The 25,144-nt window shown below is 37.6% G+C and overlaps 1 protein-coding gene and 1 pseudogene across 4 annotated transcripts in view; one reads left to right on the top strand and one right to left on the bottom strand.

The window, feature by feature from the left end:
- Nucleotides 1-25,144, top strand: part of WWP1 (WW domain containing E3 ubiquitin protein ligase 1) — a 118,998-nt gene that overhangs the window by 60,561 nt on the left and 33,293 nt on the right. For all 3 annotated transcript variants that reach the window (XM_080800212.1, XM_080800211.1, XM_080800210.1), the window contains exons 9-14: nt 6,978-7,314; nt 19,166-19,261; nt 21,044-21,218; nt 23,566-23,620; nt 23,706-23,790; nt 23,920-24,048. In XM_080800212.1, the coding sequence (XP_080656338.1) occupies nt 6,978-7,314; nt 19,166-19,261; nt 21,044-21,218; nt 23,566-23,620; nt 23,706-23,790; nt 23,920-24,048 (877 nt within the window). The remainder of the gene's footprint in view (nt 1-6,977; nt 7,315-19,165; nt 19,262-21,043; nt 21,219-23,565; nt 23,621-23,705; nt 23,791-23,919; nt 24,049-25,144) is intronic.
- Nucleotides 17,107-17,541, bottom strand: LOC308340701 (large ribosomal subunit protein uL24-like; annotated as a pseudogene). The gene has a single exon. The product of its transcript is annotated as a large ribosomal subunit protein uL24-like (transcript).

Raw genomic sequence — 25,144 nt, 5'->3', positions numbered from 1 at the left:
ATTCTTTGTTGTGGGTGGCTGTCTAATGTATTGTATATTCCTGACCTGTACCCACTAGACTCTAGTAATATCCTCTCTTTCCCCTAGCTGTAACATTGCTAAAATGTCTTCGGAGTGGCGGACAAATTTGTCTGCAGTTGAGAACCACAGATACATATCAAAAATAATTTCTCCAATCAAAGATATGCCCACTCAGAATTTTCCCTATTAACATTTTGCATTACTGTGGTATATATGTTATAATTAATGAACCAGTATAAATACATTATTATTAACTATAGCCCATAGTTTACATCAAGGCTCACACATTGTGTTATATGGGTTCTGTGACATTTAAGAAATGCATGTTGTTGGGGCCCTTGGGTAGCTCAGTGGGTTAAGTGCTCAACTCTTGATCTCACCTCAAGTCTTGATATCAGGGTAGTGAGTTCATGCCCTGTGTTGGGCTCCACCCCGGGGCATGGAGCCTACTTTAAAAATAAAGAAAAGAAATGCTGTCATGTACCCACCAGTACAGTATCATACAGAATTGTTTTACCATTCCCCAAATCCCCTGTGTACCGCCTGTTTATCCCTTTCCCTACACTCCTAGGAACCACTTATCTTTTTACTGTCTCTATAGTTTAGCCTTTTTCAGAATGTCACATAGTTAGGATTCTTCTTTCACTTAGCAATATGCGCTTCAGCCTCCTTCATATCTTTTCGTTGCTTGATACCTCATTTCTGGGACTGCTGAATAATACTCTGTTGTGTGGATATACTCTAATTTGCTTATCATCTTGGTTGCTTTTAGGTTTTGGCAATTATATAGAGAGGTGATATAAGCATTGATGTGCAGGTTTTTGTGTGGACATAAATTTTTTACTTTAACTGCACTGAGGACTGTGACTGCTGGATTATATAATAAGAGTATGGTTATTTTTGTAAGCATTTGCAAAACTGTCTTCCAAAGTGGCTCTACCTTTTTGTTTTCCCACTAGCAATGAATGAGAATTCCTCTTGCTCCCCTTCCTTACCAGTATTTGCCTTTTAAGGGGTTAATTGTTACTAGTATTTTTTTTAACAGTGCTGAATCTTCCCATCCAGGGAAGATTATGTCTCTCTCCATCCATTCTGTGTTTTAAAATGTCTCTTAGTAATGTTTTCTGGTTTTGTTTAGATAGGTCTTGAGTGTAATTTTAATGTTGAACTTGTGTTGTACCTGAGTTTTTGAGTCCGAGAGACCACCAAGGAGCCAAGCACCGATGCAATCACATGAGGGTTTATTTGACAAGCTTAAGCTTGGGCCCAAGTATACCCGACACAGTGGAGCAGGGACTTGGACCCTGAGGTGACATGCTTAAGCTTGGGCCCAAGTATACCCTACGCAATGGAGTAGGGCCTTGGACCCCGAACCAGATTACAGTCAGAGTTTTTAAAGGCAGAGTAGGGTGGACTCGGCCGTGGGTGAGGACAAAGGGGATTAGGGATGGTGTAAGTCTCTAGGGACTTTCGGAAGCAAGGTCTCCAGGACCTTGAGGGGCTAGCTATTGTTGGGAGAGAGGTTATTCATTACCAATAATAAAAATCTTCTCGTGAGACCCTTTAGATGTATATCAGTGGGCCATATACTTGGGAATGATTCTCGACACTCTCTAGGAGGTTTAGAGATAAAGTTTCCTAAAGGAATTGTTAAAGTAGACTTACAGGATTCTGGTCGGACCTGTCAGGGTAGGGGGTTGGTCAGGCTAGGATTGTCCTTAGCAAAACCTCAAGGTGAGGGCAGTTAAGTCCCCAGGGGAGAGCCACACTGTCTGTTTCAAGGGCTTGTCAGTAGGTGAGGAATTTTAATGATTTTCTTCTGCCTCTGTTTCCCATATCAGCTAAACTTGAGGTGGGATGGCCTTAATTTCTCGGCCTCCACATTTCCCCCTGAACAATTTTGACCCTTAAATCTTTAAGGTTGTTGAAGGTGGAAGGTCTCATCTTCTTTAACTTCTTCCTGCTGAGTAGGGGCGTAGAGTTGTCCCTACCTACTCAGATCAACATTGATCAGTCAAGGAATGTGTAGGGGAGTTACGAAAGACAGAGGCAGCTGAATCCAGGGGTTAAAATCAGTCATTAAAGGAGAGAGAGACTGTTTAAAGTGCTAACCTGAGTAGGTCAGAACCCAAGAAATATTTTGTGATAATCTGGAACATCAAGATGGCTGCACTTATGTCATGGCTAGACTCGAGGTGGGTACAGCCTTGATTTTATTGGCCTCCACACTTGCATAGGGCTATTGTGTTAAAAAGTTTTGGTCAAATTGTACTAAGAGTTTTTCAGTTGATTCTTGTAGTGTTCTAAATAAACTTAACCTCTGTGAATGAGTTTCATCATTTTATTTCCAGTATTTTTCCCAGCAGTATTGGAGTGGTGATTATGATCCTCCTTGTTGTTTCTGATTTTGGTTTGTTCCTGACCTTAATGGAAATTCTCCTAATGTCTTAAATTCTCCTAGTGTCTTAATATATGATGCTTACTGATGGATAATCAAAATTACTAATTCTCTTGATTCCTCTTATCAAGTGTTTTATCAAGGTTTTATTCGGATGCTTTTTGTTTGTATTGAAAATAGTCATGTGGCTTTTTTTTAATGTGTTAATAACATAGTTGATTTCCTAACTTAATTTCCTAATATTGAACCATCTTTTAATTTATTTAGTTTCAACCTTAGAGCTGTATTACTCCCCCATAATAAATTAAGAAACTGAATTTTTCTTTTTCTTCCCTAATGTACTATCTTATTTTTATTTATATATTTTTTAAAAGATTTTATTTATTTGACAGGGGAGAGGTCACAAGTAGGCAGAGAGGCAGGCGCAGAGAGAGGGGGAAGCAGGCTCCCTGCTGAGCAGAGAGCCCCAGGGGGGGCTTGATCCAAGGACTCTGAGATCATGACCTGACCCAAAGGGAGAGGCTTTAACTCACTGAGCCACCCAGGTGTCCCCCTAATGTACTATTTTAAGTAACATGGGAGTGATCTGTTCATTGAAGGGTTCATAGACTTTTCTTAGAAAACTCAAGTGAGTCTTGTGCTCTTTGGTGGAATGCTGTTAGATCTTGTATCACCTTTTTCCTTTCTATTGTGATGAGTCTTTTTCTTTTTTCTTTTTAAGGATTTTATTTTTAGGTTATCACCCACTGTGTGGCTCAAGCTCAAACTCTGAGATTAAGAGTCACATACCCCACCAACTGAGCCAGCCAGGTACCCCATGAGGAGTCTTTCCAATTTTTCTTTCTTTTGATTTAGTTAATGTATTTCAAAGCTTAGCTTTTTTTTTTTTTTTTTTAAGATTTTTTTTTTTCTCTTTTTAAAGCAATGTTTGCACTCAGAGTGGGGCTCAGGAGTCAAGAGGCGCATGCTCTACCAACTGAGCCAGCCAGGTGCCCTGTAGTTTATGTATTTGAGACTTACTAATATAAAGCGGTTTGTGGCATTCCTAATGTTATTCATACCGTGGTTTTCTTTATAAAGCTCAGAAAGGTATACTTAATGGTTTCTCCAAATTTACTGGTAAGAATCATCTGAAGCATTTGTTAAAAATAGAGATTCTCAGAGTCACCTGGGTGGCTCAGCGGTTAAAGCCTCTGCCTTCAGCTCGGGTTGAGAGCTCAGGGTCCTGGGATCGAGCCAGGCATCAGGCTCTCTGCTCAGTGGGGAGCCTGTTTCCCCCTCTCTCTCTGCCTGCCTCTCTGCCTACTTGTGATCTCTCTCTGTCAAATACATAAATAAAGTCTTCAAAAAAAAAAAAATACAGATTCTGAGACCCTTCCTTAGAGACTTCCCCCAGAAACCCATTAAGTCTAGAATGGGAACTGAGATCATAGTTTCAGCAAGGTCTCAACTGATTCTTAGCAGGTGAATTTGGAAATTCTGATCTGTTTTACTGTCCTTTTAATTCCTTGTACCACTTTTCCTGCCTGGCTTTGGAATTGACTTTGTTAAGCTCACTTATTGCCATTCTTTCTTATATCTTTGGATACTTCTTTGGCTTTGTCCACTAGCATTTGATACAAGTGTTTTCATTGCCATTAATTTCCCTAAAGTTTATAATTTCATTATTATTTCCTCTTTAACTCAGTAGTTTATTGTTTAAGGAAATCGATTCTGGATTGGGGGAGAACTATCATTTTTATGGACATAAAAGTATCAGTTTTCTCACTAGTAAATTGGGAATAAAGCTGGTATCTGTCTCAGCATTGTTCTTTGAAGACCAAATAAGATAACCCTTAAAAAGTGTTTAGCAAGTTATGTCAGACTTTAGGTAAACATTTTAATATGTTGTATTTGTATTGTTTATTTCTAGTTTGTTTGTTTTAATTTATCAGAGAGAGAGAGAGTGCATGTAAGCAGGGAGAATGTCAGGCAGAGGGAGAAACAGGCTTCCCGCTGAGCAGACGCCTAACCCACTGAGCCACCCAGGCATCCTACTTGTTTCTGGTTTTATGGTAGTTAGAATGTGGCCTCCTTATTGTATAATTAGGGATTTTCTTTTGGTCTTCGACATGTCAGTTTTTCTAAAAATTTTACTGTTTGGATAGAATATGTATATAAGAAACTTTTAAACTATAATTTTAGGTCAGATATATTGTGTTATTAAATCTTCATGTACTTAACATTTCTACTAACACTCTTTAATCTGCATAGTTTTGAGGGAGATATGTTCAGTTCATTTCTTCCTCTATGATTTGTCTTTAATTTATTGATTCAACAAATATTTATTGTTTTCATATGCCAGGCCTTTTGTAACAGTTGGGGGATACAGGAGTAAACAAGTCTGATGAAGTTTTCACCCTCTGAGTTTAATGAAAAGAAAAAAAACAAATACATAAAATGATTTCAGAACAAGAGAAACTAAACAGGTTAGGAACAGCATTAAATAAGGTACTCAAGCACTGCCTCAAGTGCTTTCTGAAGATGTAGTTGAGCATTAACTCTAAATGATGAGGAGAAGCCAGTCATGAGATACTTCAGAGACCATGGGAGAACTGCAAGTGCGCACCTTCAAAATGGGAAGGGGTTCGCTGTATTCAAGGAACAGAAGGAAGGCCATTGTGAGAAATCAAGGGTAGCTGTGGAGCAAATTAATGTAGTCTGTATAGGCTGTGGTTAGAGAGTTCGGAATTCTGGTAGTAGTAGGAATTCACTGGTGTGTTTAAGTAGGGGAGTGAAAAGATCGGTTACATGTTTTGGAAGTGATTTCTTTGGGCTGTCATTTGGAGAATGAGTTGTTGGGCAAGAGAAAAAGCAGGCAGACTAAAATTAAGAGGCCGTTGCTGGTATTGAAAGCAGAAAATGATGGACCAGGAGGTTGTGGTCCAAATAGAAGAGCTGAGAGCACTTACTGTTGAATTACTATTGTAGGAGAGAAGTTTCTGCCATGAACAACTGAATGGTGCTGTTTAATATTTCATTTTCTTCCTTTGTTGCTAACAGTTTGTGTTTTGTGTGCTGTGTTTTAGTATGCATAAAGGTTTATGACTTTCTTCTTGGGATGGATTATCTTTTCTCAGTTATTCCTCTTTTCCCATTTAGTGTTATTTTGCTTTGAAGAGACTACTGCTAAGCTTTTCCAGTTTTGGAAATTAATTTCTATACTGTTGAAGAGTAAATATTAAATGAAATAATTCTCTTAAGTGAGCATCATATACGGGATACCAGAACTTAGTCTCTCTGTGCATATTCTCTTTTCATTTCTCTGTGTTATCTAACAGTGTTTGATACAGGGTAACTATAAATATTTTTATTTCTTGTCTTTTTTTTTCTTCCAAAGCCATTCTCTCCCCCACATTTGGACAGAACTTAACTCATTCTCTTGTTTTTTTTGTAATTATAGTTTGATTCCTTTAGTATACATTTCCTTTCCAATGTATTCATCTTTTTCTTTCTTTAAAAATCTGCCTGATGAGTCCATTACTCTTAATTAGGTCTTCCTCCCCCATTTCAATTAGAATTTGTGTAGAATTTAGAAATTAGAATTTAGAAAATGTGGAATTTTCTTTCATTTTGGCCAGTAATCTATTCTTTTTATAGTTTTTATAGTTTTTATAGTTTTAATTTGGCTCACTTTAGTAGTGATACATAATTGAAATTCATCAGTTACATTTAAAAAGAATATTAAGAAAATTGTATTAGTGGATCCAGTACTGAGTCATTTCTTCAGAAAGTATAGAATGAATTCCTGGATCTTTCTGGCAGTCCCCTGTAGTACTAAATTAATGCCACTGTGTATTTCCCCCATTGTCATTTTTGATATCAGCTACCTGTTTGATATTTGCTTCATTTGCATATTAAAAGGGAGATTGAAAGGGATCATTTAAAGTCTTTATATAAACCATACAGACTTCGAAAATTGATCATTTATTTGCAGGAAGAGCATGTTATACTCATGTTGGTTTCTTTTTTCCTTAAGTTAAAGCTATTAGTGTATGTATACACACAGTTGACACTTGAGCAACAAGGGATTTGGAGCACCAACATCACCCCACTCCTTAACCCCTGCCAGTTGAAAGTCTTTGTATAACTTTGGAGTCCCCCCCACAGATTTAACTACTAAGATTCTATTGTTGACTGTCAAGCCTCACCAGTAACATAAACAGTCAATTGACACTTATTTTGTATATATCTTATATACTGTATTCTTACAGTACAATAAGGTAGAGAAAATGTTAAAATCATGAAGAGTTGTACTATATTAATTGGAAAAAATCTGCATATACATGGACCCACATAGTTCAAACCTGTGTTGTTCCAGGGTCAACTTTATTCTTAAATTTTTATTATTTATATGTTCATCTCTAAAATGTGAGCAAGAAAAAATATTATCTTACTTTATTTTCATCAGTACCTGATACATTACTCAGAGTAAATTAGGTACTAAATAAGTATAAGTGGTGAGTTGTTTGCTTTGTCATTCTTTGATAGTTCGTCTTACTGATTTTTCTCTTTTCAGTTAATGGAGAATCATCCTCATCGGCACCAACCGATAATGCTTCCACCACGGGTACTGCAATAGTATCTGAAGAAACTGCCTTGTCTTCAAATTGCACTAATACTACTGTTGAAGATCCTCCAGTTCAAGAAATACTGACTTCCTCAGAAAACAATGAATGTATTCTTTCTAACAGTGCAGCATTTGGATCTGAAACTAGAAGTACTTTAGACCTTGCTGCCTCTAATTCTGGAAATAATTCTGCTTTTGAGGCAGCCAAATTAAGACAGCCAGATGGGTGTGTGGAACCTGTACGGCAACAGACTGGAAGTACCAACACAGAAACTTTGCCATCAGGGTATGTTAAATACATGTTTTAGAAGTTTGACTTATATTTGAATAGCAACTTTTTAATAATATGACTGTTGAACATGTACATAAAATTTTCCATTGTTTACTAATTTGAAATCAAAGTTGGAATTTGATTAATTTACTTGCCACAAACTAAGTACTTTTTAAAACTGAGAACATTAACTAATGAAGTATGTGCAGTATGAAGGGGAAAGAAAAAACCTAATGTTAATTTGCAAGACACACTTGATTTGATTCTTGGTTTATTTTTACTTCTAGGGAAGAATGACCATAATACTACATAATTACCTCAGTTCTCTAGCTTCCCTTATGGTCTGCTCCCCAGGCACCACCAGAGCCATCCTTTTTTTCAGTTAGTACTGAGTGCTGGGAAAAGTCACCTAACTCTGCTGATTACCTCTGTTACAAACTCAGGTTTTCATTGCTGCTTAATAATTCTTAGTTCCCTTTAAATTTTCCCATTGAAAATATCTAGCTTCCCCAAATTTCCTTTAAAGAATTATTCTATCTGTGTATTCCACTTGGTCATCTCTCCTAGATATACTGAACAGGTTTTTTTGACTCTTTACTTGGCTTTGATGATACTAATATGAGTTAATCATTCCTTGTCTCTGACTTCAAAAAGTTTATTTCTCATGGCTCAGACTTGTAACCATAGATGCAGTACAGTTGGACAGTGCTGTGATAGACGTATGGATGCAGTGCTTTCCTGCACAGCTCTCAGCAGTTAGCATGGTTCCTCTTGGAGTTGTGGAAACTGCACTGCTAGAGGTCTTAACCTTACTGTCCTCCGTTTCTCATCACAGTCATTGTGTTCATGGCCCTGTCTTATTTTCTGAACTGTTTTTCTCAGTGTTCTTTGCTGCCTCATCTTATTTTGCCCACTGCCTAATAGTGGTTTTTTAGCCTTTGTTCTTCTGCCTGCATGTTTGTCTTCATCTGTTGGTGGTCATGCTTTCCCATCAATGTAACTATCAAATCTGTATGTCTGAGCCAGACCTTTTTCAGAGTTCATTTTCAGCTGCTTCTGGAAATCCCCCCTTTTTCTGCCAGCATTTCAGACCTCTCTCAAAAATCTCTCCTTGTTCTTTGTTTTCAGTCTTTGGCAGCTTAGTCATTTATCCTAGTTTCATGTTTCTGCCACTGTGACAAGTACATTTAAGAAGCTGTTAAGAACCTCATGGTTGATGGGAGGGTAAAGATAAGTAAGCAGCAGCTATACTGTACAGTTGAAGCTGGGCTAGACCTAAGTTTAGCAGGCTGTGGGTGGGAACATACACAGAGAGATCTTTGAGGGGAGTAGCCTACACTATTGAGATCAAAGAATACTTTCTGAAAGAGATGACGGTTAAGTGGATGTCTAAAAGAGGGTTAGGAGTTAGCAGAGCAATAATGTAAGTGCTGGTGGTAAAAGGCTTCATTCTCAGTAGAGCCAACTCATGTTCAGATCTCTGGCATCCATAAAAATGTGTAAGTAGAATTCAGGAAATAGTATTTTGTTACAGCTTGAGTTCAGCATTTGAGGAAGTTGACATATGCAGTACTAAAGAGTAAGCAGTCCTATGAAGAATTTCGTTTACTTTTCTAAGAGTGTGGGAGTATTTTCCTGAAAACCATGAATGAACATTATAATGAATTTTAAGCAGGGTCGTGGCATTGTCCTTTTTGCATTTTAGTTAGGTCATTTCATTCTAGCGGTGGTACAGACAGATTTTAGGAGTCAAGGAGACAAGTTAGGATAGCAGCCAGGCTGGTTTATAAATGAGAGAAGCAGGCATTATGATTTAAAATGATAATAAGCTCAGAAACTTAATTCTCTGGAGTCCAAATAAATACTTCAGCATGCCTATAGCCACCATATGTGATGTTTGTATTAGGAGACTTTTGTGGTAACCTAGATAAGTGATTTTCAAGTTGTAGGCTGTACCCCATTAGCAGATTATGGCCAGCATTTGAACACATAATTGAAGTAAATCAGTGTAGACCAGAATAGGAAATACTGAAGTGTTAGTTGTAGTAAGAGTAAACATTGTTTCCAGAAAGTTTATTTTTCTGGTGTGGGTTTGTGTGTATAAATTCTGCAAATAAATAGCAGTCTAGTATACACAGAGATATTTATGTAAAACATATTTCTTATTCTGTGAACTGTCATCAGAAAAGTTTAGAAGCCAGGGTGCCTGGGTGGCTCAGTTGATTAAGCATCCGACTCTTGGTTTCAGCTCAGGTCATGATCTCAGGGTCCTGGGTTTGCATCGGGCTCCGTGCTAAGCATAGAGTCTGCTTGTCGCTCTCCCTCTGCCTCTGCTCCTTACCCTTGCTTGCGTGCTCTTTCTCTCTCAAATAAATAAAATCTTTTAAAAAAAAAAAAAGTTGCTTTAAAAAAAGAAAAGTGTAGAAGCTTCTGATCCAGGTGAAAACTTAAAATAGCTAGCACTAAGATGGACGCTAGTTTTGTAAGGTGATTAGTTGTGAGGAGGTAGTAGACTAGAGGAGTGGAACCAGGGTTGATTCTTCTGGCTTAGGCAGGTCTTTGTGTAATTGCTCAAGTTAACAGTTTTCAAATTTACATCATCTTCTCTGTTTCCTCAGAAATCTTTCCTAGTTCCTGTGTTTCCTTTCTTTGTAACTTGCTCAGCTGTATAGCTAATTACCAGTGGAATCACGAGTGTTCTGAAAGAAGAGTATTTCAGTCTGGAGATGACGCTTGAGTGTTAGGCCAAGCATTATCTCACCCAGAGACCTTTGCATTTGCTCAGACTTTTGTGTGGAATGTTACTCCTCTGATATCTGCATGACTTATTCAGGTCTCTGCTCAAATGTTACCTTACTCCAGGGGCCTTTTCTGGTTCCCCCTGGTTAAATCAGGCCCCTCTGCACCCATCCCCTTACCCTGCCTTATTTTTCCCCAGCTTTTTGCTAGGAAAATTTATAAACCTGTAGAAAAATTTAAAGAATTTGACAGTGAACACCCTGATGTCTACCAGTAGATTCTGTAATTGGCCTTTTACTGTTGATATCCAGTGTCTTCATCTCTGTCCATCTAACTTTTAAGAGCCTAGATGTCCATCAGCAGATGAATAGATAAAGAAGATGTATTTTTTTTTACAGTGGAATATTATGCAGCCCTCAAAAAAATCCATGAAATCTTGCCACTTGCAACAGTGTGGGTGGAACTGGAGGCTATTAAGCTAAGCGAAAGATGTTAGTCAGAGAAAGACATTAGTTACCATATGACCTCACTGATATGAGGAATTTGAGAAACAAGACAGAGGATCATAGGTGAAGGGAGGGAAAAGTGAAGCAAGACGAAACCAGAGAGGGAGACAATCCATAAGAGACTCTTAATCTCAGGAGACAGACGAGGGTTGCTGGAGGGGAGGGCGGTGGAGGGGATGGGATGGCTGAGTGATGGACATTGGGGAGGGTATGTGCTATGATGAGTGCTGTGAATTGTGTAAGACTGATGAATCACAGGCCTGTACCCCTGAATGCAGTTCAGTGAGTTGCAGACAGCAGTACATTTTGCCCCTCAGTACTTCAGCTTGTATATCATTAACTAGAGTTCAGTATTTTTAAAGATTTTATTTATTTATTTGTCAGAGAGAGAGAGAGCAAGCACACAGGCAGGCAGAGGAAGAAGCAGGCTCCCCACTGAGCAGGGAGCCCGATGTGGGACTCGATCCCAGGACTGTGGGATCATGACCCGAGCCGAAGGCAGCCTCTTAACCAACTGAGCCACCCAGGCATCCCTAGAGTTCAGTATTTTTTAAGTTTTTTAGGTAGAGTTTACATAGAAGGAAATGCACAAGTCTTAACTATATCATTTTCATGAGTTCTGATGAACACATACATTGGTTAACCCAAACCCTTAGCAAGATATTGAATATTACCATCATCCCAGAAAGTTCTCTAAGTACCTTTTCAACAATCACTGTTCTGATTTTTTTTCCACTATAGATGAAAGATCAGTTTTCCCTGTTACAGAACTTAATATAGGTGGAATCAGCATGAACACTTTGGAGTAGGGTTATTCTAATCAGCATAACTTTCATTATTTTTCTTTATAACACTTAAGTCACCACGTGACATATAGTTGTGTCTTGTACATTTTCTTTCCACTGGACTGGAAAGGGCTTTATTTTGTCCATTTCTGTACTTCTGGTTCCTAAAACCATGCCTGCCACATAGCAGGTACTCAATAAGTTTTGTTAAATAAGTGAATTTGTGCCTGATTAAATGATTTTGAGTGAGTGAGCAACTGGGCAGAGGCCCTGGCTTGTAAATGCTTCTGAGGAAACGATTAACAAGGTCAAAAACTACTAAAAAATTCAAGTAAGATAAGAACTGAAAGGCACTGATTGAATTTAACAACAAAGAGATGACTTATTGTTGACCTTTGACAAAGCAGTTTCTGGGAAATAGAGCTGTATTCAGAGTGCTCTGTGATGGGGTGAATGGGAGGGTTAGAAGTGTGTAGAAAACATTTAAAGAGAGCTAGTATGTAAAGCTTTCTTACCGGCGAACACACAGAGTAAGGAATGCTTGGTTGGTGGAAATGTGCAAGAGGAGATAGAGAACTGAGGGTTAGTTTTTGTTTTGTAAAATGGGAGAGATTTTAAAGTTTGTTTATTTGTTTAAATTGGAGAGACTTTAAAGGGTAATCAGGTTCTGATGTGAGGAGTCTGTGGACACAGTGGTTAGCAGTAGAGAATGAGGTAACCGTCCTTTGTAGTTCATGAGAAGGCAGGTCTTCCTATCTATTCCATTATCCAAGTTTGAAACCAATAGTTAGTTATTCAGTCAGTAACTAAATGTGGTAATTTTTATTATAATACATTTCACCAAATTCTTCCACACTTACTTTTTTTAAAGCAAAGTCTTAGTTCAGTAGTAGATTTTGAAAATTTATATATAATGTTCTAGTGAGACAGAGAGACTATACCTAAATACTAGGAAGGTGAGTATTACGGTTGAAGAGATGTGTGGCAGTTATAAATTAGCATGTTGATCCATAAAATTAAAGAATTTTATTGCGAAGTCTCATCATTCAGCCAAGTAACTTGTACCTACTAGGAAGTATTCATGAATTTCCACTATTGGGATATTTTGATCTCTTGTCAATTCCAGCCCACCTCTTTTCTAGGACCCATGGGTATAGCTCTAGCAGGCTGTCACTGTGAGTCACCCAGACCAATCCAGAGTATCATCCTTTGCTCTGCACCACCCCTTCCCCTACCAGTACCTTCTTCCATCGTTGCTGCCCAAGGCCTTGGTTACCACCTACACGTTGGGGACTCAGTTGTGACAACTGTTGTGCCCCAAGAGGTAGAATCTCACTTTGGGAGTGACAGCAAGTTAATCTCTTCTTGGACCAGCTGTTAGAAAAATGAGGTGGGGCATGACAGGAGTTTTTGCTCTTATTATGTAAGGACCTGTTTGCCTTTTCACCTGTACTTTATAGAAAAGGTTTGAGAAAGATAAATTCTGTTAGGAGCAAACACTGAAATTTGGAAGTGAACCCTTATTTTGGAAAAATTAAAAACAGTTGGCTAGGGATGCCTGGGTGGCTCAGTCAGTTAAGTGTCCAGCTCTTGATTTTAGCTCAGGTCATGATCTCAGGGTGGTGAGATTGAGCCCAACTTTGGGCTCCAACATGAGAGCTTACTGAATATTTATTGAATGTTAAATGGGAAATATTTGCAGTTGGCCTGAGATAAAACTAGAATAGAGCTTCCTAGCTCATTATATAAATGGAACACTTGGTTATGTTCACTTTTTCCCCCTAATAGTATAATATATTTCTGCTCACAAGCTAAGACATGGACCAAGTAAAATATTTAAGTCATAAAAAAAAAACACTCAGAGAATGATGTCCATATATTATTCCAGTAGTAAGTATTTAAGAGCTTTTCTGTGTCAGACTTTAGGCCCTGGGTGTTCAGAGGGCCAAGAGAGGCCAAGACTCTGATGTGAAGTATGTGTAACAGCAGGCTGACCAGCCTGGGGCCTTGCATACACAGCCTGTTAAGTAATCTCATATAGTGACAGGTTCTATGAGGAGAGATAGAAATAGGTGAAGAGGTTAGTGAGTAGCTATGTAAATTACTGTTTTGTATATACTTGTATAATTATTTTAAGAAAATGAGATCATACTCTGCACAGTGTTTTTTTGTTGCCTTTTTTTTTCTTCAAGTTTTTATTTAAATTCCAGTTAGTTAACATACAGTGTAGTATTAGTTTCAGGTATAAAATTTAGTGATTCATCACTTACATGTAACACCCAGTACTCATCACAACAGTCCCCACCTTAATACCCATCAGCCACTTAACCAATTCTCCCCCACCTCCCTTCCAGTAACCCTCAGTTTGTTCTCTGTAATTAAGAGTGTTTTCTGATTTGCCTCTCTTTTTCCCCACTGTTCGTCTGGGGACAATTGTTTCTTAAATTCCATATATGAGTGACATCATGTGGTATCTGTCTTTCTCTGACTGACTTATTTCACCCAGCCTAATACCATCTTAACTCCATCCACGTTGTTACAGATGTCAAGATTTCACTCTTTTTGATGGCTGAGTAATATTCCACTGTGTATATTTACTACCTCCTCTTTATCCATTCATCAGTCAGTGGACATTTGGGCTTGTTCCATAATTTGGCTATTGTTGATAATGCTGCTATAAACATCAGGATGTATGTATCCCCTCGAGTCTGGTTTTTTTTTTTAGAGGAAGTATGAGTGTTGGGGCGGGCAGAGGTAGAGAGAATCCTAAGCAGTCTCCATGCCCAATGTGGAGCGAATATGGGTCTTGATCTTGGCACTCTTAGGTCATGACCTGAACCAAGATCAAGAGTCAGATGCTTACCGAATGAACCACCCAGGTGCTTTTGTAGCCTGTAGGTAAATACCTGGTAGTGCTTTTTAAAATTTGGTTGTATGTCCATGTCAGTACAACTCACATTCAGCACATATTTAGTAAGTATTTATTAGGCACTTCTGCAGGTATTGTGCTCTTTTTACACTGATGAGCAGTATAGACTTAAACCTAAACCTTCATGAAGCTTGTCGCTCTAAATATGTAGGTTTACCTTAATTCTTTTCAGTGTTCTTATTTTACTGATTTGTTTTTAAGTAGATTGCACATCCAGTGTAGAGCCCAACGTGGGGCCTGAACTCAAGACTCTGAGATCAAGACTGGAGCTGAGATCAAGAGTTGAATGGATTTATAGTATTCATTGTATATTATTGTTTAACAAATTATCCCCAAATTAAGCAGTTTAAAACAACAAAACATACCATCTTAAATAGTTTCTGAGGATTAGGAATCTGGAGGTGGCTTAGCTGGATGCTTCTGTGCAGGTTCTCATGAGGTTGTGGTCACCTGGAAAATGATTAAGTGGAGCTGACCTAGCAAACCCAGGAGAGCTGAATTCTGGCCTGTGAGGGGGACAGGCCTGGTCTCTGCATTGGCACCATCAGATATGGTAGGAAGTGGTAGTAAAGATGGCACTGCAAAGAGCAAGATTGAAAGTCACTTTGAGAAATAAATCCTTAATTCCCCTCCCTGCAGCTAGGACTAGTATCTTGCCTACAGGTGTTTTCTCTGGAAGTTCTCTATCCTTAGGAACACCAGGCACACTTGAGGGCAGCAACTATGCTAAATTGGGACATAAGTGAACCTTTAGGAGATAGTAAGTGAATAAAGTTATAAGTGGGTTTGCAAACCCCAGCATTCTTACCTACTCAAATCCCAGAATATTGACAACAGGATTTTACCTTCTCACCCAGATTGAAATTATCTTCTATTGAAACCCCCATCCTAAAAAGACTAAAAATACTGATACCTATTTGTCCTCCAATGAAATAGCCTTGTTCTGTACTTCTTTAGTCAATCCCACAATCTGCGCCCAGCCACACAAAGGTCCCAGTCAGTTTTAATATTCTCAGAGACATAAGAGTAGATAGAAGATACATTAAAGAAGGAGGTGTTGTAAAAGCAGAATACCTCAAGAACCAAAAGCTCTTAGAAATCTAATTCAGTGGAAGACTTGGGTAATAAAGGTAAAGAAATTTCCCAAAAAATAGAACAAAAAGATAGATTTTTAAAATAAAAGAAATAAAATTGAAAATTTAGAGTACCAATTCAGAGGGTCTGGTAAGAAAAGTTCCAGAAAGAGAGAAAATGGGAGGAAGTCCTTAAAACCCTAACAAATATGAAGGACATGAATTTTCTTATTAAAAGGGCCCACCAAAATTCAGGATAACGAGTGAAAATAAATCTGTATTAAGATGCCTTGTTGTGAAAATTTTAGTATGTTGGGGCCAAAGAAAAAAATTTTTTAAATTTCCAGAGATTTTAAAAAGGGACTGGAAGCAGATCTCATACTTACCAGAATGGCATTAGAGTTCTCAGAATCAACACAGGAAGCTATTAGGCAACTTAAGTTGAGGGAAATTAAATGCAATCTAAATTTCTGTAATCAGCCACACTGTTGAGTGTGTGCATAGAATAAATACATTTTCAGACATCCTTGGTTTCCAAAGTTTATTTCCCGTGTATTCTCTCTTAGGAAGCTGACCGGACTCTTGTTTCTCTAACTAACTACTGAATGTGAAAGACGTGGGCTCTAAATCTTAGGTGTCTTGATAGAAAGGGAGGGAAAGGGATCACCAGCATGGTGGTGAAAGGAAACCCAAGAGGGCAGGTGTACCTCAGGCTTCACAGTTGGCTGGGCAAGACTAGCAGCTCATCAAGTGGCAACTGTGATTGATAAATGCCTGATGAGCCTGAATATTTTGAGAGGACTTTATGCAGCTGGAAAAGCATTTGGAGTTAAATTAATAAATACAGGAAATACGGAAATGGGAGGAAAGGAGACAAAAATGATGTGTTCCATGACTCAGCTGCCAGGAGGGTTTTATATCGCATAACTGTAAGGGGAAGGACACAATATGCGTATGTGTTTGGAATAGTCAGAGGAGGGTTAAGTGTTACAGAGTGTGTGTGTATGTATATGTGTGCAGAAAAGAGACTTCCAGCTTCATTTTTCACAGTGAGAAATCAATATATTTTGTTCGAAATTAAATATAAAATTGTAGAGTAAGCTTACTAATGTGAAAAGAGGTAAATACTGAAAGAATTGTCTAAAAACAGTTGAAAATGTTGCATTTGTGGAGTGGTAAATGAAGTTAAGAGGACAGCAGGCACTGTTTCTTGTAGTGAGCCCTGTAGACTGTGTATGAAGATGTATGCAGCTATGAGGGTATACAGCTATGTAAAAGTATATATAATTTTGATAAAAATTAAAGCTGAATTAAACATGGCAACAAGTATTTGTAAAGAAAGGATGGGAACCTAGAAATTTTGAAATTGCAACAAAAACCCAAGGACTGATTACTAGAATTAATATCTAAAAATAGCAGAAGTACCATTATCAGGAAGTTCTGGAAACTTCATACACTTTGAAGGTATTTGTTTTAGGCTGTTAGCCTTTCATACAAATCAGTAGCCCATTGCTATATGTTACAAATATTCCTGAAATGTCTTTAAAATGAAATTCCATATTGAATCCTGTCCTCCCATGAACTTACATTATTATTTAAAGCAAATAAAATCTGAAATTTCAGGAGTTTCTTAGTGAAATCCTTTTTTGTAAGAAATACCTAAATTTTTGTAGTATAGGGTAGCATGACTGTTCCGGTATAGGATTTTATACAACAGTATTTTTTTCCCCCACTTTAACAGTTTTTTATTTAAAGTCATAGGTAAGAGTACTTCATTACGTATGTATCTTCCCAGTTGCTTCTTCCTTATATTTGCCCTTTGTTTTTCCTAACTTGGTGAGATTTGGCTTTATGTTCATGGATCTTTTTGCGGTCTTTGTTCAGTTTTCGTCTACTGGTAATCACTTTGCTAGGGTGAATACCCACATGGACAAGCTGTTCACCTTAACTCGCCATTCTTGCTCAGTGTAGATGATGTATTTCTTCCTGTAAACCTGGACAACTTTGTTAACTTGCTGACCTTTGTAGTGTCCTTATACGAACTCTACTTCATCATCCTTTTGGATGGGCATGGATCGATCACTGTACTTCTGTCTCAGCTCTTTGGGAAGAGGGGAAGACGCGATCTTCCTCTGAAAGTGATAAGGTGCATTGAAATGCCTTTTTTGGGTCTTGCTCTGGTCAGAAATCACAAAGGGATTGAACTTCATTTGGCTGCTGGTGCTTCAGCGATGGCCACAAAAGAGCAGAGAGCAATAGTAATTTTTTAATAGATAAATTTAATAACTTACATGATCCTGAGTCAGTTTTGAAGCATTTTGTGACTTATGTTTACTGGATGCAGCTTAAGCAAACTATTAATTTTTTTACATGACTTTTTTACGTTAAAGTATGTGTATATGTGTGCACCTTGCTTAGGGAATACCTTTAATATGTATAATCATTGTGTAAGAAAATAATTTAGGGGTACTTGGGTGGCTCATTTAGTTGAGTGTCTGACTTGAGTTTGGCTAAGGTCATGAGACCCAGCCCTGTGTCAGGCTCCATGCTCAGTGGGGAGTCTGCTTTAGATTGTCTCTCCCTCTCTGCCCCTCCAGCTGTTCTGCTGTTTCTCTCTCTCTAAAATAAACAACTCTTTAAATAAAAAAGGGGGGGTTTAATTATTAAAGACCTCTCTAATCCAAAAAGAATCAAATTAAATTGGGTCCCTGGGTTTAAGAGAAAGAAAAATACTTCCATTTCTTCTACTTTCAATTGAAAACAAAGTGTTAAAATCAGAAATAAGCAGGTTTTTATATTTTATATTTAACATTTTTCTTCTATACCATATTATAGAAAGAAAGGAGAGGAGGAAACAGGAATCACAGAGGAGAAAACAAGAGTGGGGAAAATAAGAGATTGAGTCTTTGAGATGGAACAGAAAAAGATGAAATTGGGATGTCCAAAAACTGAGGAGTTTTACCAAAAACAAGAGGGAGATAGTTGTATACAAAAAGACACTGTATGCATATAGAAGAATTATTGTGGAGCAATTTCACCACATACTTCTTTAATGCAGTTTCTCCTAAAATCTTTTAGATGTGCATTTTTTAAATTGCCAGCAAAAGTGGATAATTACCTCATTAATATTTTGTGCCTTGAGTGTGATATTGGGCTGGAAATTCCTCTACTTTTGATTAAACTTGTCTTTTATTTATTTATTTATTTATTTGAGAGGCAGAGCATGAACAGGAAGAATGGCAGAGGGAGAGGGAGAGGGAGAAGCAGACTCCCTACTGAGCAGGGACCCCCCCCCCATGTGAGGCTCAGTCCCAGGACCCTGAGATCATGACCTGAGTGGAAGGCAGCCATTTAAGCTACTGAGCCACTTGGGCCCCCCTACCTACATTTGTCTTTTCTGATGATAAATTTTCTCTGATAAGTTCTATAAATTAGTAACTTTTTAAAACTTTTAGGTAATACTTTATCTTCCTTTCCTAACTATATTTATTGAGTTTCCAATACTGTTAATAGAAAAGGAATAAGAACTTAAAGGGCACTAATAATTGGGAAAAGATACTTTGTGTGTGTGTGTGTGTGTGTGTGTGTGTATATGTATATGTATATACATATACACACACACACACACACACACACAAAGTATCTTTTCCCAATTATTAGTTAATTATTATATACATATACACACACACACACACACACACCCCTTTTAGGGTGTGTGTGTATTTGTACCCTTTTAAAGTAAGACTTACTGGTGATTTTCCTGATTATATATAAGGAATGATTTTTCAGATTGTCTTAGTTATCTTATATTTTTGTTTTGCATTTTTGTTAAAGGTGGGAACAGAGAAAAGATCCTCATGGTAGAACTTACTACGTGGATCATAACACTCGAACGACTACATGGGAGAGGCCACAACCTTTACCTCCAGGGTAATGTGACAGCTTTATGCATCTCCAGTTGTGTTTTATCATACATGTGATTTCTTAAACTTATTTATTAATGATTCTTTCATTGTGCATGTTCTGTTTCCTTCATTTACTTCTGTGAATAATTTCAGTTAATGAGATTTGTTATATTGTATCTCTTCTACAGTTAGTCTGAAGGGGCTTCCTCAAGAGATTATCAAACACTGGCAAGAGTTACTGAGAGTACTTGTAATTTTGATCCAGTTTTAGTGCTTGTCATTAGTTTTTAAGGAATGAAAGGTGTATTTAGGAAAATTTGTATGTATGGTTCTCCAGAGATAGTGATCTAAGGTATGTTACATGACATTTAATGATAGATGTGAAAGTGCTTCAGAGTTATCTAAAAGATTATTATAAGTAAAATTGTATCACATTATGGCTAAAGTTGTATCACATTATGGCTTAAATTAAATGAATAAAAACATTTCTATTATATGCTAAATAAATTCATGCTGTTAGGCTGTCATTTATGGTCATTCACAAACAGACCTTCCTTTTCATTTGTGTTCTTATCTTTCATAACTCCTTATACATGTTATGCTGATAGCTACTTGAATTATATTATTTATATTCTTCTCAGACACTATCTGAGGGGCACCTGGTGGCTCAGTCTGTTGAGCACCTGCCTTCGGCTCAGGTCATGATCCTGGGGTCCTGGAATGGAGCCCTGCATCAGGCTCCCTGCTCAGTAGGAAGCCTGCTTTTTCCCACTGCCCCTTGCCCTCCGCTTGTACTGTCTCTCAAATAAATAAAATATTTTAAATTACATGCATATATACGTACATAACAAGAAAAAAAAAACCCTCTCTGCCTGTTCCTACAGTATCTTCCTTACTGTCTTTGCTGCTCACTCAGAATATCTGTCCTTCCAGATGTAACTTAAAGTTCACGAATATAGTACACATTCCAAGTCCAGAAAATTCAAAGCATAAATGTTATTTTTGTGAGATTTGTTGCTGAAAGGATTTTTAAATCATTGTATGAGTTAATGGCACAGAGAAGAAGTGTTTGCAAGGGAGCTGAGATGGGGCAAGTTGGAGAACTCTATAGGCTTGCCTTGTCCCTCGAATAAGCTACATAACAAGATCAATGGCACAAATTGACTTACAGTTATCTGAAACTGGGAGGATGGGGAGAACTTCAGTTGGTGGTGAAATAGGAAAGAGCATTTTGTTTTGAGGAACTATTCAGACAGAGATGATAAAGGGAAACATACGATACACTTGGGACCAGCAAGTAGTTATTTGACTCTCATGTAGATCCCTTGAAAGATCTTAGGGGAGAGGAGGCTGAAATGGTGAAGGGTTTCCTTTTAATGCCATGTAGGAGAGCTGTGATAGGTGGAATGACATGATTGAATCTGCATTTGTTTTCAGCAGCCGGATAACAGCAGGAAGATTAAAGACCTGTAACAGTCGAGTTACAGCCCTGAACTTGGGCAGGTGCTAAGGGGCAGATTGCTAGGTGTACAGTGAGCACTCAGTAGCTTCTTAACCAGAAAAAGAGAGAGGGTAGCCAGATTGATAACTGGGACTATTCAGTCTTTGGCCCCTTTTTTAGATAGTTCTCAGAAATCATGTAGTGGTAGAATGGGAAGGCAATTTAGCCCCCAAAAAAGCAGGTTACATATTCAACATTTTAAAGTTATGTTGTGTCTCTGATTTTTAAATTATATGAGTGGAATATTAACTAAATACTTACCAGTTTCTGTTTAATTTTTATTAATGCTTGTTTTGTTTGTGGTAGTTGGGAAAGAAGAGTTGATGATCGTGGCAGAGTTTATTATGTGGATCATAACACCAGAACGACAACCTGGCAGCGGCCTACCATGGAGTCTGTTCGAAACTTTGAGCAGTGGCAGTCTCAGCGGAACCAATTGCAAGGAGCTATGCAACAGTTCAACCAGAGATACCTCTATTCGGTAATAGCAGATTGTAAGATATCAGTACAGCTCTTTCCTCCAGGCATTTGCTCTTTTCTACTTTGGTGATTTTTAAATGTTATAGACTGCACTGCAAGGTATTTTTTTATTTACTCTTTAATAAATAATTCTGATATACATACATACTAAGTTTTTTTTAAAATTCTGGTTTACTAGCAATATTACAGTTTTTGTCTTTTTTAAGTGGTAGTTTGTAAGTGAAATTTCTTAATGAAACAATATGGCTTTACTAATTCCCAGTTCTCTGCCTTTAATTATAATCATTTTGTTTGCTCCTGATTTAAGACCAGTCTTGCCATTTTCCAGCTGTTCTGATTCCCATTCCAGATTGTCAGAAACAGCTTCATGTGTTTGACCTACCAGAGATATTCCTGGGATTGGAGATAGTGTTGTCCAAAATATCTAAGCTATTTGAAAATTTGACCAGTTGATGGTTCATTTATTGCCAAAGCAAACATCCACAAGAAGACTGGGGGTAAAGGGAAATCTTCGTTAAATAGGTTTGATCACAGGAAGTGGAAAATACAAATTTTAAGTACTGGACAACTCTAGAGAGTATTTTGAGGCAACTTGAAAACCTAAAATGTAGAGGCTAGCAGATAGGGAGGAAATAGGAAAGACACAAAAAGAAAACTTAAATAACTCTTTTCCATTATCTTGCCTCTCAGGCTGGCTCTTTCAGCTCCATTTTCTTCACTGGTTAAATAATAAGTTCTCATTTGCTGGTTGACCCATTCTCCTGGTGATTTGTAGCCAGCAGAGAGGGAGGGGGCCAACCCAGCTTACATAGCATCTCCTGCTGCCACCAGCTGGTTCTTTGGTAACTTGTACAGAAATCTGTAGTAAGGTTTCATTGTTTAGCTGTATGTAGTAAACAAGAAATTACGTACTGTGTGCTTTTGTTCTGGGTTATCTTAGCTGTATCCATGAGAGCCTCGGGGAAACGGCAGAATCGGGTCATAGGGATGTAGTAGAAGTGTGTTCTGCAGAGAACATCCTTAAATGAGTTGAGGTGTAATTATCTACGTATAGCACAAGTCTGGGATGAAAGTCCAGGCTAATGCATACATTAGCTCAGTAATGCCACCTGTTACCCAGATTCTTTGTGGATCGTTACCATGCTTCATGCTTACCTCAGTCATACAGAGCTGCTGCCCTTTGGGCTTCATTCCCCAGCGTACAAAAGAAGATGGGGAAAGGGGAGTGAGAAGGGCAGATGGCTTTTATCTTGGAAGCCCTGCCTTTTTACTTGAAAAGGGGTGTCCTTACCAAGGCCTTCAACCAGTACTCACTGGCTAGAATTGGTCATTCTACCAACTCAGCTGTGAGGAAGGCTGGGAGTGGAATATTAGATGGACACATTGCTATCTCGAACAAAACAGTGATTTGAGTGTCATGGAAGGAGGTGTGGGAAGTGGATATTAGGTAAAATTAACAGCATCTATTATAAGGTTATAAAATATTATGTATAACTGTCATTAAGATGTAGTTTTTCAGGTGGTGATTTTTATATTTATCGTTCTTTTAAATTGATAGTGCAATGTTTATATTTTCTTCTGAATATATTTCTGGGTAATAATATATGTAGGCATGAATGTTTATTTATGAATATATAAAAGATACTAAGATAAAAGTTTACTTGTACAAAGATGATACTGGATTTTAATGTTGATTTTATTAATAGGTATGTTTTAAAGGGAACTGTGATTATTGTTGTACTTTTATTTTTTTTTATTTTTTAAGATTTATTTATTTATTTATTTGACAGACAGAGATCACAAGTAGGCAGAGAGGTAGGCACAGAGAGAAGGGGAAGCAGGCTCCCTGCTGAGCAGAGAGCCCGATGCAGGGCTTGATCCCAGGACCCTGGGATCATGACCTGAGCCGAAGGCAGAGGCTTTAACCCACTGAGCCACCCAGGCGCCCCTATTGTTGTACTTTTAAACAAGTAATATTTTTCATTTAAACACCACAATTTTCTATATGCTCTTCTCATTTCACTCCTAACAAGTTATTGTAAAAGGGCTAAAAAAATTAAAAATTAATTATTGAAATTTAAATTAAAATGTTTAAAAAATTAAAATATTAATCTTAGTGTATTATTTCTAAATCATCTTAGAAAAACTAATGATTTTATCAACTGATGGGCCCCTCTTAACTCATGACATTTTTAAATGTACTTTGTATCTTGAAATCACTATATTTACATTCCTTTATTATATTTTTTAGAAAATTACTATAAAATATGGTTCTACCAAGTATTTAGTTTATGTCTGCTTTTATATTAATGTGTTTATTTTTCCCTCCAACCCTTTTCTCCAATCAGGCTTCAATGTTAGCTGCAGAAAATGACCCATATGGGCCTTTGCCACCAGGCTGGGGTAAGCTGATCTGTTTTTGGTAAAAATATCTGAAGGTATATATAGTAAAGAGTGATTAAATGCTTTTCTCACTCTATTTTTTTAGAAAAAAGAGTGGATTCAACCGACAGGGTTTACTTTGTGAATCATAACACAAAAACAACCCAGTGGGAAGATCCCAGAACTCAAGGGTATGTGTGTACTAAGGCCTTAACTAAGTCATCTTACATAGATCTATGGATAAAATCAAGTAAACCTTGATTCTAATGTTTTTAGTACCTAGAAGATGTTCACCTTCTGACTGTAATGTTATCTTTTAGCTTACAGAATGAAGAACCCCTGCCAGAAGGCTGGGAAATTAGGTATACTCGGGAAGGTGTTAGGTACTTTGTTGATCATAATACAAGAACAACAACATTCAAAGATCCTCGCAATGGGAAATCATCTGTGTAAGTGAATACCTGAAGTTCTTAAATGCTATTTAATGAGGACATAAAAATTTAGCCTCAAGTGCTCACTTCTGCAGCACATATACTAAAAATTTAGCCTCAAGTTTAGCAACAGATTGTACTTTGTGGATCAAGAAAACCTATGTAAGTAATAGCCTGGTATACCCATTTTTGCTTCACATTTCTAGAGAATGAATTTGTAGCACATAATGTGTTAATAATAACGCTAGCAAATATTTATCTCGTGATTGCTATGTGCAGAGTAGTGCTCTAAGAGTGTTGTATAAACTAGCTCATTTTATCTCCCAACGACCCCTTGAGAGAGATACTATTATTTTCCCTTTTTCAGTGCAGAAACTGAGGCTTATGGAGCATAACTAACTTGTGCAAAACCAGATGGAAGGGAATGGAGCTGGTTTCAGACCAAGGCAGTCTGTTCACAGAGTCTGTGCTCTTAACTGCCTATTATGGTACTATAATTCATAAAGGAATGAGATGTTAACACATTCGAGTTTTCCAGATAAAAATATGTTAAAATAGAGCTCACCTTCATCCTTACTCTTAGGTGTGGTATCTTTGCATCACTAAGAAAATAGAAGCAACCATAAGAGGGTTTTTTTGTTTGTTTTTTGTTTGTTTTGCTAATTCCTACTGTCACATCTGCCCACCTCCCAGTATCTGTTTTCCTTCTTGATCCAGTAGATGAACTATCATTGTTCCTATCAAAGACCAGTCCCTTTGCTGGCACTCTAGATATTTCCCCCCTCTTTCCCATTTAATTGCTCCAGCAGTTACCATCTTGCTATCCTCCATCATCAGTTTTTCTTCTACTGAATTAAATCTCATCAACTGGTATTTCTCTTAGATTAAAAAACAAATAAAAACACAACATTTTACCTTTTAAATTAATTCTTTGAAAATTCTTTTTATTGCTGCCCTTTAAAGAAAAAGTACCTGAAAGCATTATCTCTACATTGCTGTTTCTAATTTCTCTTTCAAACAGACTATAAGGAAGTTCCACTGACCCTGAATTTGTTAAGGACACCAGTGATCTCCATCTGTATTGTTAATTGTTAATTCAGGGGTTGGTTGTGTT

Source organism: Martes martes (genome assembly GCF_963455335.1).
Source record: "Martes martes genome assembly, chromosome: 4".
NCBI lineage: Eukaryota > Metazoa > Chordata > Mammalia > Carnivora > Mustelidae > Martes > Martes martes.
The sequence above is the reverse complement of the archived record's forward strand: the minus strand, read 5'-3'. Positions and strand labels throughout refer to the sequence as shown.